The 16644-nt window shown below is 35.0% G+C and overlaps 2 protein-coding genes across 2 annotated transcripts in view; one reads left to right on the top strand and one right to left on the bottom strand.

The window, feature by feature from the left end:
* LOC123543277 (E3 ubiquitin-protein ligase TRIM71-like) overlaps positions 1–16644 on the top strand; it is a 201560-nt gene that overhangs the window by 41041 nt on the left and 143875 nt on the right. The window lies entirely within an intron of this gene.
* LOC123536503 (uncharacterized) lies at positions 11406–13151 on the bottom strand. Its single transcript, XM_045319718.2, has one exon. The coding sequence runs from the start codon at positions 13149–13151 to the stop codon at positions 11406–11408; it is 1746 nt and encodes a 581-aa protein (XP_045175653.2).

Raw genomic sequence — 16644 nt, 5'->3', positions numbered from 1 at the left:
GCGCCCACTTTCACGGGCTTACAAGTTGATGAAATCGTGATACAGTAGCACAACTTGGTCAAAGCGAGCTTGCAACATTTGCCACCTTGGGCGACCTGTGGGTTTCCACGTTGATAATTCGTGTTTTGTCAGACGAAATTGTACCGAATACATGTGTATCTATGCATACATATAGTATCTTATATTGTACATTTGCTGAAGGAAGATTATCCGTGAGGGAATATTATTTAGATATGTCTTTGATTCTCACGGCAGGTCACACTGCAAACAATATCGAATGAATTTTAACTGAATGTTCTTTTATTTGTTCACTCTCGTATTGCTAAGGATGTTCTAGTATATTTTGTTCTTGATATAACGATGAACTGTACATGTTCAAGTTATATCAATAATTACTGTCCTGTTCATAAAGCATCTCACTAAATTTGCGCTAATTAGTGTTAATTGGCAGTACGGTACTACCAACGCCTGAGGAAATCCATATCACTGCTGATTATCGATTTTCTATAAATAGCCTAATTAACATGTGGTCATATTTTGCGTGCTTGAAACGAAAACGAGACAAGGCAGTCGAAAATTCAGTAACATTCTTAGATCACTAGGGTTGCATTAATATAATATCTTGCAATTTGACAGCTATGACGAAAATTAAAGTTTGTTCTGACATATTTGAAAAGTGTTACAACTTGCTGGAAAAGCTATCAGAGGTACAAACTGGTATTGTCTATGGACCGGAAATGTTTGGAAGCTTTTCCGTTGAAATTCCGTTTCTATTTTTAGCCGCGGATTATTGCTAGCAGAAGTAATTGTCCTTTATCAAATAAAGCCTTAAATTTCGGGAGTTATACATGTGACACTGCGGTTAGGAAACATTTTTGAATTGTCAGTCTGGATTCCCAGGCTATGTTTCTATATATATAAGTTACCTTTTCTACGTTATAAGCTACGTGACCTCTGTGGCAGTACTATGCAATAGCTAATCAATATCATCGCTCCAGTTCAGGTGACATGAGGTCATCGTTTATTCACGTGACCATAAATTTGCATATTTGTATTCATACACGTGGTTGTTTTAATTAAAACGTTGACTTCAGTTTGTATTGATTTTAGTCGCCAAATTTACATTAAAAAGGTATTAAGGCATATATTGTAGCTTTGCATATTCTGCACGTTGTGTAGATAATTGTTTACTTGGAAAGCTTGGAACTATTTTTGGTTGTGTTGTTAGGATGGTCTTAAGAACTGACAAGATTTCTCAAACTGAGTATTCTTTTTGACACTGGTGGCAGCAGCCACCAAAAACGGTTTGAAAAGACAATATGTTAAAAAATCTGCTAAAGAACTATATTAATAAAACAACTTCGGTTAAATAAAAATACCAAGAACATTAACATTCCGTTAAACAATACGACAAAATTAAAAATATTTTGAATCATTCCTAGTTATGAAATATGAGTTAATTGTTGACGTCCAAGTAATAAAATGTCGTAACTGAAACAGTACCTTTGAGAAAAATGAAAAAAAAATGGTTTTATATATTTCAAACAGAAACTGTTCATATCCGTATTGTAATCTCCCAGCGAAAGATTTTCAATAATGGCAATGCTAATTGTCGTATAATACATTTAGTGCTGGTGACACTGTTTATACGCCATTTTACAGTCGACAATAATTGTTGTATTCAAAATTGCATGATATGCAATCTTGAAAATGTTGTATGTGGCAGATATGACGTTTCTCTTCGGTAAATATTTTAAAACTCGTCGCCTGATTCTTATAGTGCTCTATCTCCATTTTTTGAAAAAATGAGATGTTTACATCATTTTGTTTGTCTCGCCGAGCTCTATCGTTCTGGAGCAAGAAAACGTAACTTTTGACGTCATAGAGGAAGATCCTGGGCATTACTTTGCTCTGTGTCCTCTGTTTGAATGTAACAGTAACGATTAAAGTACTCTATCTCCAGGACTTAAAGCACTGTAATGTTTAAAATTATTCTGACCAATCATACACATAAACTAACATCATGTGATCATCATTAGACTTTGTAAAGGAGTGTTCTATCTCCAGGTAACTTAATCCAGAATTGCTCTAACTCCATTTTAACCAAAAGAATACACAGTTACATGTATGTGATCACAACAAAATATGGCGGATAGGCGTTGTAGCATGTTTGAAATATACTTAGAATGCCTACCTACACGGCATGCATAGGTGAGATTGCTTACATAGCTTAATTATTTTATCATTTTAATACTTATACAAACACATAGCTTTGTCAAGCTGTAGGCAAGAAAATACATGCAAGATTTTTCAACAAACCTGTAGTGATGTATATTTCGGATAGAAGCTATTTTCATCATTCTGAAGCTGTATCTTGAGAAATAACTCTGAATATAACAGCGGTATTTGCAAACATGTTTCCGTGAAGCAAATTTGTGTTATTGTCTATTATATTAATTAAGAGCAGTAGAAATAAAACAAAAACAGAACATATTTTACTTTACAAAGTTACAATAAGGCATCAACTAATTTTGTTGTTGATCACTTTTTTTAGCTATGGAAATTTTGCTGAATGCAGCATTTGTAGAACAACAAGAATTGGCAGTACAATATCCCTACTACCAGATGCAAAAATCCTATCGTTAAACTTGCAACCCTTGTCACCAGAGAAAATTAAATGTACTTAAAAAACAAAGACAAATATCAAACAGGGAATGCAATGGTGAAATTCAAACGGATGCTAAATGAAAGTACGTACATGAGGAAACTGTGAGGAATATAAATAACGATTGTGTTTGTGAGAGAGAATAGATGTTTCTTAGAATTTCAAGTAGTCAATACTTATTACAAATGGTTTGTGTGAATCAAAATCAATGCCACAAAACTATTAAAGTATCACATGATGTAACTGTACCGAATATGAAAGATATGTGCTGCGACTGCAAATGGTTAGTTGTAAAATTAATGCTATGAATTCTTGTTATGATACTCAGTATTAAGTTGAAATGTATGCCACCAGTTTTGAGTACGCGGACATGCAGAAACTAAAATGAATATATACAATAAGATTAGTATGAAAGGTATGACAGGGACATACTATTTGCGATGTAATATCTTTGAGCCTTGATTTAATTGTCAGAATTATGTGAAAAGTTAACAAGAGGCCTAAATGGGCCTAAATCCTTCAACTAAAGAAAACCTTAACAATCTGACTTTGCTTCTAACTAGGGTTGGTGAAAATCTTTTAAGCTGGTCATTATTTTTTATCATCATCTTGCTGTCAAGCACCAAAACACATAACCATCGTAAGAAATCATTTTAAGTTATTTCTTTTTCAACTCTAGTGGTCCCTGATAGGGCCAAAGTGTCCCTATTTGCCTATAAGACATATGCCAAAGTGTCCCTATTTGCCTATAAGACATAACATGGTAAAGGACCTTATAATGATGCTCCAGACAAGGTTTTATGAAGACCCATTCAGGAGTTAGAGAGGAATTTAGTAAAAGATATCTCTATTTTTAACTCTGGCAGCCTAAAAGAGGCCACACTAATTGAATAAATTTGTTAAAGGACCTAATAAATGTTTGATAAAGATCCATCAAGCGGTTGAGAAGTAGTCATTTAAGGGCATTTGTAGCTTTAGGTCTAGTGGCCCTTTAGAGGGCCAAGCGCCCCACCCCAACCCACAATTTAAAAAGAAATGGAGGGACCTTATAATGATGCTACGGACCGAGAATGATGACAATCCATTGAGTGGTTCATTAGAAGTAGTCATTAAAGGTAGTTTTAATTTTTAAGCCCTAGAAAGAGCAAACAGCCTCCGTTTGAATAAAATTGGAAGAGAGCCCTACAATGATGCCACTGGCCATCTCTGATGAAGATTCGTCAAGCGGTTTCATGACAAGAAAGTATTTCTATTTGTAGCTCTAGTTGCCCCTAAGAGGGACAAAGTGCCCTTAATCAAACAAATTTGAGAAAGGACCTTATACTGATCTCTATACCAAGTTTGGTGAATATCCATCAAGTGGTTCATGAGAAGTCGTTTAAAGGTATTTCTATTTTGAAATCTAACAGCCCCTGAAAGGGATCAAATGCCCCCAACAGAACAATTTTGGTGAAGATTCTTATAATGATGCTACAAATCAAGTTTGAAGAAGATCCATCGAGTGGTTCATGAGAATAAATCATTTAAAGGCATTTCAAATTTTAGCTCTGGTAACCCCTCAAAGGGGCCAATCGTCCCCATTTGAACAAATTTGGGAGAGGATATTAAAATGATGCTACAGACTATGTTTGATGAAGATCCACCAAGAGGTTCATGAGAAGTTCTTTAGATGTTTTTCCTACTTTTTCTGCCCTGGTGGCCCTTCAGGGGCCAACATTAACCATTTGGTAAAATTTGAAAGAGATCTATCTGAAAATTCTACTGACCAAGTTTTGGTATAAATGTAACCAGCAGTTTCAGAGGAGAACATTTTTAAGTACATTGTTGACGCAGGAAGACGGACGATGGACGCCGTACAATCCACCTATACTAATAGCTAAAAAGAGACATGAATAACACATTGTGTTACATGCAGAAATTGAACATAATATAAAAACTGTTGTTTTGTGAAAGAATACAGTTATTACTGAGAATATTTAATTGCAAAGACAATGTTATTAGGTATTGTTATAATGCTTAGTATTATGTCAAACTTAATGCCAACTGATAACAAAACATGGACAATCTTACTCAGCGTAATGAAAAGCTAGTTGTATTTGGCAAATACATGTTGAATAGTTACAACTTAAAACGATTTTAGATCTGTTGTTCATTGTTGATAATATTTATTGCGGTCACTGAGTAATTAAACTTTAAAATCTTTTTGTTGTTGTTTAACACAATACTACGATGGGGTTTTACGAATACCCATCTGCAAATAATTTCGACCAATATGCCTAGTTTAATAATAAATTGTGTCTGTAGCGTAGTAGTTCAGTTAACTCTGAAGAATTTGGACAGCATGGTAAAAAATTGGCAAATCAGTCCAAATCTTCTGATTTTTGAACACCTGCCCCTCACCACTGTTTGAAACCTCGCTTTTTTATGTGAGCAAGCCATCTAGCTGACACGAAGAAAGTCATATACCCAGGTATCCGCCCGTGCCAAAAATAATGCACCTAGAGTCCTCCTCCACAATGACAATCTTAAAAGTTGCAATATGGCCTATAATATTATGTCAGTTTGACGATACTAAAACCAAAACCAATCCTCCTTTAATTTCAAAATGAGTACAGCGACTGCAATTACTGTTTAAGAGTTCTTGCCCTATTTTCCATATACAATTGTAATAAATATCATCTTGCTCTATGTCCAGTTTTGTAAATTTACAGTGCTCTACCTCCCGATAGAGCAATACACCTTTAATATTTTTTTTTTCAAATTTGCTCTATCTCCAAAGTGAAAAATGTATAATTGCAGAAAAGTAAAAACGAAATGTATTTGAAAGTGTTTACAATCTGAAAGAACTAAACGCAAGGAACAAGTAGATATATTTATCATCTTTTTCGCCCAGAAATAAAGAAACTAGACGAGAGTTAAACTTTGGAAGCGATTTTCGCCACGTTTAAAAAATGGTAGATAGAGCATCGTTCCACTCACGCGACGAACTTGCAAAAACTGGGTTGAAAGTTAAGGCATTGTAGTAATAACGAAATGTTATTTTTGGCTCAGTAAAAGGCTCACATAAGTAAATTATGCAAATATAAAAAGTCCCTTCAATGCAGTTTCCGAAAATGTATAGGTCATAAAAGTTCGTAGGTAACAGTTACGACGTTGTATTTCTGTTCAGAGACGTCTTTATATGAAAAAAAAATTGCTAAATTTGTTCTAGTAACGGACGTCATCGTGACCTTTATTAACACATTATAAGCACTTTTATACACTTACATGTGTTACGGTGGCTGATATCTACTCTTTTGTTCTAGCGTGTGTTAGCACTAGCACACCAACACGCCAAAACGATCAACTAGCAAGCCAATACGGGTTGGCGCGTTTGATCAGACATCATACACATATTGTATTCATTGGAAACAAATCCAAACGATCACATTTCTATTACTTGCAGAAACATGTCTTCCCGTACTTTGATTCAGTGTTGTTATATTTCCTGGTTCTTTTGGATTATACTGGTACTGAATATAAACCCTGACAGAAAATGTGGTTTTTACCTGTAACTTTTTTTTATTTCTGCAAATTGTTATCAATGGTTAGTATCAAAATAAAGCTTAACATTTGCTGAAAACTTTACATAATTCAAATTTATATTTAGTAAGCAAACTCACATGAAGTGAGGCCCTGAAAGGGGTATGTAAGATGGGGACTGTACGAACGTTGACTGATGATAAATTCGACCACTTTGTCATTTACAAAATTTTCCTCATAGTATTATATTGAAACTTTCCCAAAAATGCTGCAACAGTCATTCCGGATCAAATAATGAAAAGTGTCCCAATGTCAGGCCTTTATGTGTTGACAGTGAGGCATGCGTAAAATAACCTTTGGAGGTCGTGGGTTCGATCCCCGGCCGCGTCATACCAAAGACGTGAAAAATGGTACCAGTGGCTCCCTTGCTTGGCGCTCAGCATTAAAAGGGCAGAAACTGGCCTCTTCTCTCATACCCTCGTGGCGATGGATTCCATCAGGAATGAGGTGTCGAGAGTGATTAATATAAGTTGTAGAACTTCCTTCACAATCGACCTAAAAATAAATTATGTATAAACTAAATAACCTTCTTGAACCCATTAATTTTTGATAAATATTTTGTTAAACAATTTTGTTTTTGTTGGTGTTGTATGTGGTTGCTATTAGAAGGTGTGTTCAATTATATAAATAACCAATTGCAATCGAATAATTCCCTGGTGGTCGACTTTATCATCTGTCCGGGTTTATCATCAGTACCAGTAGAGTCAATTCAAGCTATTTGTATAACAGAGTACAACTGAATTTATATAAGGAACAGAAAGGCCCATTAGAGAATTAGATCCATTCTCGAAATATATATTCAATTAATTTTCATGGAAGTTTGTAATTACCCCCCTTTGATATACAAGTGTTCAAAAAAGGACTATTTCTTTAGATTCCATAAAATTTCTAGTTTTACATTTGCATCAAGTATTGTGATATTTAAACTACCCGAAACAAAAAAAAAGATTTAAAACATCTTGTAGCTTTTGAATACATCTATTTTCAATCTTGGTTGCGCAACCGAGATAGGCAATATAATAATTATAAAAATTTGCATTTCTAATGGATTTTGGCAAAATATGTACTTGTCAATGCAAGTATTTGACACATTTAATACAATAGTGCTTAATAATGTATTCATATTATTTCTTCAGCAAAATATGTTTATTAAATTCATACCTATGCTAAAATATTACTATCTTGGTTTAACAACAAGGATAGGAAAATCAAATTGTAAAAATACTTCCAGTGAAAATCTTACATGTATTAAGAAATCAGTGAACACTTATATGTATAAACTATTAGCTGTTAAAGATCAGCTCAACCACTATGGTAGCCAGAACTAGCCAATGATTTGCTTCAGCCTCATGTGCTCCATCGTGGAACTGATCTTCTATGAAAATAACACTTCGTGAAAATTGCGATAGTTTTCATATGCAATTGAATTCGTACCTGACTTAATTTCAAGCAGAGTTTTAAGAATTGAATGCTTAGCTTTAATGGGAAAAAAATATTATAAAAACAAATATGCGGGACAATTTGGGACAAAAATACCCCAAACCAACACAATTTTAACAGACTTTAACCCCACCCACACACACCTACAACATTTTGTTTACTTTATTAAACCCCACCAACACAATTTCAACCATTTTACACCCCCGCCAACTAAATTTTAACTTGAAAGTCGTCGTCCCCACCCCACGGCCTTTTTTCCAGGAACAGCCCTTATAAATTAAATAAGGATTTTTATTTATTTTGTTGAGTTTAACGTCGCAGGTCATATGACGACTTTCCAGCTTTGATGGTGGAAGAAGACCCCAGTTGCCTATCCGTGCATTATTTCATCACGGGCGGGTACCTGGGTAGAACCACCGACCTTCCATAAGCCAGCTGGATGGCTTCCTCACATGAAGAATTCAATGCCCCGAGTGAAGCTCGAACCCACATAGATGAGGGACAAATGATGTTAGGACTGACATTCTGTTACAAGGCTTGGTGTATAGCAAGCTTGTATGAAGAAATAATTTAGGATTGTATTTGGGGTCAATGTTACTGTTACAATGAATGAGATATCGTGATGGAACTTTGTCTGTAGATAGCTTGATAGAGCTGAATGTTTAGATATTTTTCCACTATGGTAAAGGTCACTCTTAGAACAAGGGCATTGTAACTACAACTACACCTATCTTGATGTAAATACATGCTTTTGATTCTGTATTTACCTGAATTAAAACACAAGCTCCATATATGTACACAGTTGTGACAAAGATCATGTTTCGAGTATCTGTCGTACGGGGCACCCAGCCCCTGTCGGTCGTGGGGTGGTTAAGGGCCGTCTAGGGTTTTACCTCATCAACAAACATTTCAGGGCAGACACAGGGAAAATGGAGAATAGCTCTGGCAGAGCCCCTGTGATGCTGATCTGTTGGCTTGCCGCGCTACGACACAGTCCAGTGCAAATAAATACAATCCAATGTTTAGAACTAGGGTTTATTTAAATAATAACAATTCTCAGCAATAACAGTCGTATATCACAATATTGTAATGTTATAAATCCAACTTTATGAATTGTAAAACTTTAATGAAACCATTTTATTGTAACTACATAATTGTTTTCCTTTAAGATTAATAATAAGCCATTTTGAACTATTCTTGTTTAAGGCTGACTAAGTTAAAGTCATTAATATACCAATGTGGCTAAGTTATGCCACCAGAACATTTACAGGTCTTAACCGTTCTGTTGCTAAAAATCAAGTCCCTTAACAAAAGAAAGATTTCATATTCTGAAAATGCTGTGAATAAATTGTAAAATCAGAGAAGTAAGGACTGTCCCCTTTTAATTTAAATTAACCAATGAAATTATTAACTTCACGGCTTAAGTGAAACATGATAGATTTCTACAGCTTGTCTTAAACCATTTTAGTATAAGCTGCCATAGCTAACAAAACAATAGAGGTGCTAAGATACTTTAGATTACCAAACTGATTAACATTTGATTAAAGTCATATTTCTTAAAGTATTCTACATTGTTGTCAAAATAGTTACATCAGCTTTCCTTTATCAATTATGGATTAACTAGTGTAGCCTTTTTATTACATAGAACAGGAAAGCAAGTTTTAGAAATAAGGATTTTCTGACTTAATGGAAATCTTGTAACAAGAGGGTCATGATGACCCTGGATCGCTCACCTGAGTAATATGAGCTACATGTTTCAAATTTCAAACTGTTGATAAAATATTAAGAAAGTCAGTAGGTCACATTCATGGTCAATGAAATTCAGTTTTACGATTTGTGTGCAAAACTGTGTATGTCATCAAAATTTCAAGGCTGTATCTTAAAAAACAAGAAAGTAGGTCAGTAGGTCAAGGTCACAGTCAAGTGACATTATCAGGTAATTATAATTAAACAGTCTTGAAAATAGGACCAGATGATTTTTTTAAGTATTTTTCCTATATAACTCACATAATAAATAAGTGACCCCAGGGCAGGGCCTCTTTTAACCCCAGGGACATATTTTGAACAATTTTGGTAGAGGACTACTAGACAATGCATCCTACCAAATATCAAAAGCCTAGGTCGTATGGTTTCAGACAAGAAGATTTTTAAAGCTTTTTCCTATTTTCCTATATAAGTCTATATAAAACTTGGGACCCCCAGGGCAGGGCCTCTTTTCACCCAAGGGGTACAATTTGAACAATTTTGGGTTGAGGACCATAAGACAATGCTACAAACAAAATATCAAAGGTCTAAGTGTTGTGGTTTCAGACAAGAAGATTTTTTTCCTATATAAGTCTATGTAAAACTTGGGACCCCTGGGGCGGGGCCATATTTGACCCTAGGGGGATAATTTGAACAATCTTGGTAGAGGACCGCTAGATGATGCTACATACCAAATATCAAAGCCCTAGGCCATGTGGTTTTGTACAAGAAGATTTTCAAAGTTTTCCCTATATAAGTCTATATAAACCATGTGACCCCCGGGGCGGGGCCATATTTGACCCTAGGAGGATAATTTGAATAATTTTGGTAGAGGGCTACTAGATAATGCTACACACCAGATATCAAAGCCCTAGGCCCTCTGGTTTTGGACAAGAAGATTTTTTAAGTTTTTCCTTTCAGTTGCCATGGCAACCAGAGTTCTGCATGGAATTCAATTCTTTGAACAGTTTTGAAAGGGGGGCATCCAAGGATCATTCCTGTGAAGTTTGGTGTAATTATACCCAATGGTTTTCAAGAAGAAGATTTTTTTAAAAATTGTTGACGGACACACGACGCACGACGGACGACTGACGACGGACGACGCACTACGGACGACGGACATCAAGCGGTCACAATAGCTCACCTTGTCACTTTGTGACAGGTGAGCTAAAAGTACAACACAATACATTACTACATATATTGAAAATACAAACATCTAAAATATTAAATCAACAGTCTGGCCTAAACAATTACTTCAAAAAACCTGGACCAGAAATTTCAGCTATCACATATTCTCCCCTGTTCGTGTAATACCGAAAAATACGATGGAAGTTAAATGCACCACTTATTATGCCCACATGATAAAACACAGTTCTAGATTTCCTTCTTTATTATTCTTCATTGGAAAACCACACAGTTTAAATAGTCAACAATCAACAGTTTTCACACGAATATCCGTAGAATATAACAAATAGAAAAAAAGCTTTAAGTATTAAAAAATTCTAGTATTCTAGTGGAAGACCATAATGTTTCTTCTTGGAAATCCAAATCAGTTCTCTTATATTAGAAACCTGCTGTCTTTAAAATACATTCACTCTTAACATATAATAACTGACCAATTAAAATGACCATTATTGTGACTGTAATTAACAATATAAACCAATCACGTTGAAGAAAGTGTACATGGTAATGAAATTACAAGTACATGTTTGTTTGTATTTAAGATTATTGAATAGATGTTGCGTTTTTATTTGAGTGAATAATAAATATGACATAAATAGTAATATCTTTCACAAAAACGTATGATTAATTTATTCCATCTGTTGTAAAATATGTTTAAACAGAAATTTGTTTCCATTCCATGCTGTGAATGAAGCTTTATTTACAAGGACATTCTTTAAGTAAGGTCTTTAAGCCCTTTATTGCTACAAAAATGACATGATTAGATGTTATTTTGTTATTTTCACAGTGGATTCTATTTCATAATCTTCACCTGGCTACATAATCCAGCAATATAGACTTCTTGTTGATGATGATTGTAGCATATAGATTGTGGCCGCATTAATCCATCTAAGACTGTCTGGCCTTTCTTCCAGTCTCCTGAGATATGATGTATTGTGTTGTTATGGTAGCAGCACACCAGCAATGATCCATCATCTAACATCACCATTCCCATTGGTCTACCAAGATCCTGGTGCTTGTATACAGCTGATATATCACCCTGTAATGTGACACTGACAACACTGCTGCTGCTACAGTTACTGATGTAGATATGTCTGGCATCTTCGCTGAGCAGTATATAGTTTGGGCTGGCAAATATCTCATTGGTTAGGGAAATTTTGTTATTGACTTTACCTTGTATATCTATTATAAGCACACTATTTGATTCCTGGCAAAGCACATAGAGATGACGTTGATGATAAGTTATACCTCTACAATATTTTTTCACTTGAATACTTCGGCTGATTGACAGTTTACTTGCTGTTGTCATTATAAGGAATTCTTTCCTTTCAGGCATTGTTACAGCAATCTGGTTCTGAGGCAATACAGCAATGTCATATGGTCCAGAGTCAAGTTTCTTCTCTTCTATCACAGCTTTGCTTTGTGTGTCCACAACTTTAAGTTTGTCGTTGGTGTAATCAGCCAGCATGACCTTGTTAGAGGATAATACTGCACATTTTGTGATCCAGCATTCCCTTTTATCAGACTTTGTCATTACATTTATATCTCCTTCTTGAGTTAACTTATGAAATACGTTCTTCTTTCTTGGAGTCACCAGAGTAATGGATAGGTTCTTCTGCTCTTTCTTCACCAGGGTAGTGGATAGATGCAACTTCCCAAATATATCTTGGTTAGTAAGGAGGTTCTCTAATTCTTTGTTTCTTTCAAATATGTATTGAATGTTAGTCTTATCCAAAGATTCTTGAAGATTCTTCAAATCATCCAACTTTAGTTTGGATTTTGCTTGCTTGATCAAGATGTAAAGTTGCCCATTCTGCTGGGAAGATTTGCTGTCTTGAAGACTTGACTTGAATTTCATGATATCTGAAGAAGTTGCTGTACATGTTTCAATCACCGTTTTGACTCTTTGTTTATCTGTGAACTTCTTTTTCTCAGCATCTGTCTGAATTTGCTGTTGTAATTGATCTAAGCGATCATTTATCTCTTTGCGGAACTTAATAATTTCTTTTATGACTAGGTCATAGGAGGAATCCACCTCCTTGTCTTGTAGTGTTGCCTTTTTGAGCATGGCATCCATTTCATTTATCTTTCGATCCAGTTCTTTCATTGTTTCCCTGTACTCGCCACTATCTCCAATTCGTGCACATTTATCAGGTATGTAATCAATTTTACATGTCCTGTGGTTCAGAGTTATACAATCAGTACATCCGAGAAATTCATGGTTTGTGCAGAAAAACTTGATACACTCATTTTGGTGTTTATGACACTTTTCGACGCACAATGCTGAATCTGCACTATGAATGGTGTGTTTGCCAATGCTATCTACATCAAGAAGATTATGATGTTTCGTAGCTTTTATCCGTCGATGATAAGCAAAACAGTTTTTGCACAGATATTCCTGACAGTCCATGCAAAATCCATGAGCTTCCACATGCTGACCAATAGCCAGGCATGGTTCACAGCTGTGGTCAAAATCCTCTGCTGAACCTTTAGATACTGATCCATGAAAATCGGAAACCTTTCGACCTGGCACTGCCATGACTTTGATACTGGAATATATTATATGTTTAAGATAAAATATCAGTAGTCACAATGGTGTTGATATCCAAGCTTTCGCCTCTAACAAAACTTCTTATTGTCAAAACAATCATGAGATTTATTAAATAAACAATATAGGCCTGTTATTTGATAATATTTTATTAATGTTATTTCCGGAAACAGAGCCCTACGTCCGAAACATAAAAAATATTTCAGAATGTCATAAGATTATTTTAAACGTCTACTTTTTGTGACTAAAATCACACTCCAGATATTTTTATGCTGATAAGGTTATTGAATATACTTAAATCTCTATCTAAACCTTTGTTTGTGTTAAATTTTGGTATTATATTTCACATTTAAATCAATATGTTTAGAAATACAAACAATGCCATCTTTTATTCAACCTGGATTATAAAACAGATAGTAATCTTCTTTAAAGCAGAAGATAGCTTCAAAAGTTCAATTTTATTCTTAATAAATATTGCTTTGATCCTGTTAACACTTCTGAAGGTCACAACTATGACCCAATCTTCGCAATAGATTTTTAGGAAAATTGTACTTTGTAGTCATTGAACGTAAATTTACTAACAGAACTGGATAATAAAGGTATCGGTACATACTTAAATCTCTGAATGAAAAGCTATCTTTATATATTTAGAACATGTACCAACAAGAACATTATCACATGTATCGCACAGTATTAAGGCCAAAATAAAAAAAGATGTGAGGCTCAGGGAACCCGACCAACCGTAATTGTACCCGCAGACCCTAACATTTTTTTCCGATTATTTTGGTGCGATTTTTTTGGGGTACCAATTTTTAGTACGAAATATTTATGATACCAAAGTCATAAAAATCGACCGATGTCTTCACTCCAGCATCTATTCTCGCATATCAGAGATCTACCATGGTTCCCCGGATGAACTCGAGATACTGAACCTCTGTTGGATGAGAATGTCCCGCATCTTGATTTGTAAATACGAAGCCGTACTTTTCCCGCCATTTTGAAAATTGAAAACATACATCGGTATGAAAATAACCGGTAATTTAGCGATAAAGTTATAAATAATGAAATCTGTAAAACTGTAAAAGGATCCTTTGGAAGCAAAGAATGCAACCAAGAAGAATAATAGCAGACTCGGTTTGACTGATTCTATTCATAGAGGTAATGAAATGTGCAACACCTCTCACGCCCACTAGCATCGGCTTAAGCGGGACTCTATTACACACATATTGAATGGACGCCATGATCCCAAAAGACCAGAAAATATAACAACACTGAATCCAAGTACGGGGGTCTTTTTACAGCCGCCATACGACACTTAGAGATAGAGTGCTATGGTGATTGTTAGTAAAATCTGTAAAAAGATACTTTGGAAGCAAAGAATGCAACAAAGAAGAATAACAGCAGAGTGACTCGGTTTGATTGAGTCTGTTCATGAGAAGTAATGAAATGTGCAACACCTCTCACGCCCTGGCTTTAGCGGGACTCTATTACACATATATTGAATGGACTCCATGATCCCAAAAGACCAGAAAATATAACAACACTGAATACAAGTACGGGGCGACTTTTAACAGACGCCATACGACACTTAAAGATTTCTGTTATGATAGTTAATAAAATCTGTAAAAAGATACTTTGAAAGCAAAGAATGCAACCAAGAAGAATAATAGCAGACTCGGTTTGACTGAGTCTGTTCATGAGAGGTAATGAAATGTGCAACACCTCTCACGCCCACTAGCACCGGCTTAAGCGGAACTCTTTTAAACACAAATTAAATGGACTCCATGATCTTAAATGTAAATGCAAGGCCCTAGTTATGTTTTCATAAATAATTTGTCAAAATGTTTTTATAAGGCTGAAATTTCAAGTTGAAATTAACACAAAATACGTCGGTTCAAATTACATATGATTCTATTTATTTTGCAGTTTGTGGTTAAGTATGTCTAACATTGAATTGAGATAAAGAAAAGACGGATAATGAAGTTTAAATAACCAAAATACCGAGTTATATTGGAAAAACAGCGGTCAGCGACGCTCGCGGGCACCTAATATAACTCGGAATTCGGAGGATAACATCTTTTCGGATACGAACGTTCAAGCATACTTTCTCCTGATATGTTTGAGGTTTTTCTAGCGTTTATTTTTTATTTTGTAGTTTATTGTGAAATTTTATGCAATGATTGCCTTCTGTAGCACAATAGAATATCCTTGTGACTTCTGTCAGCTGATAACACTAAGATAATAAATATATTGATTCTGGAAGCATTACTGAGCTATGAACTGTCCTCATCAAATGTAAAGAATGGTATTGTTGTTGAACTCTTTCAGTATGCAGCGAAATCTAAAATTGCTGGGAAAAACAATGTTGGAGAAGATTGACTCAACGTCTTCCAGACTTACAGTCATTAAAACATTAAACTTTATTTATTCAAGAGCGACATTATAAAAGTTATATGTGTAAGATGACTTTCTCTTCCAACTATTATATTTTTTCTTAATTCTCACATTGTTTATAAAACATCTGTTTGAGGACAATCTGATTCATCATTTATTTTTTACTTAATTCTAAAAGCCTTATTATCATTATCAAAAGCTACAACAAGTGTGAATGTAAGTTTGATGAATAATCTCTATGTGCGGCTTCACGAAGTAGACTTAGCCAAAGGTTTCATCATACTGTGTTACAGTTAATTAAACGTAAAAATCAGTAATTGTGTTAATATTGGCTTAAACAGGTACGGATATTGAAATCTGTACTTTTTCCTAATTTTGACAAAAATGCCGCAAAAATTCCCGATACCACGGGTATGGGTCATGTTTTCCATATGGTGAAAAACTGTTGTTGCTTTTTTTATGTGAACTCCGTTTGCTGGTTAGCATAGTACAGAGAGGGTAATTAAAAGGCAAAGGGTACATAAAAAGCAGCATAGAAGATAGGAATATACATGCTACATGGTTAAATGGCTATATAGTATCAAGCATTTTAACACCATAATACAACTGGTGCAGCACACATGAAATAAAAAAAAGCTACCCTCCTTACTTTTTTGGACTACAAACCACACACATATTGTTTGCCCAAAGGCATTTTTGAAATGTATACAAACTGAGAATAAGTCTATGCACCGCCTTTACAATTTAAACACAGTAATTCCTCAGTGGTCAAGTAGTAGCACCCTCTGTCCAAAGCTAGTATTTTTTTAGTTATTTAATCTCTTCCTTTTTTCCAACTACTAAGAAGTTAAATCAGGATTGTGCATGTCCGTTGTCTGTCGTCCGTTCACAATTTTTTGTGCACATGAAAGAGACCACATTTATCAACCGATTTTAATCAAACTTGCACACAACTTGTATTGGCATGTTATCTCGGTTCCTTTCGTTAACTGGTCAGATCCCATCATGGGTTCTAGAGTTATGCCTTCTTAAAGGGCCAAAATTTGCTATTTTGTCTTCTGCAGTTATATAGAGACTTCATTTATGGTTT

The sequence above is a fragment of the Mercenaria mercenaria genome, chromosome 17, assembly GCF_021730395.1.
Source record: "Mercenaria mercenaria strain notata chromosome 17, MADL_Memer_1, whole genome shotgun sequence".
Lineage (NCBI taxonomy): Eukaryota > Metazoa > Mollusca > Bivalvia > Venerida > Veneridae > Mercenaria > Mercenaria mercenaria.
The sequence above is the reverse complement of the archived record's forward strand: the minus strand, read 5'-3'. Positions and strand labels throughout refer to the sequence as shown.

Coding starts and splice junctions, on each gene's coding strand:
- LOC123536503 (XM_045319718.2), bottom strand. CDS start 13,151: ATGGCAGTGCCAGGTCGAAAGGTTTCCGATTTTCATGGATCAGTATCT.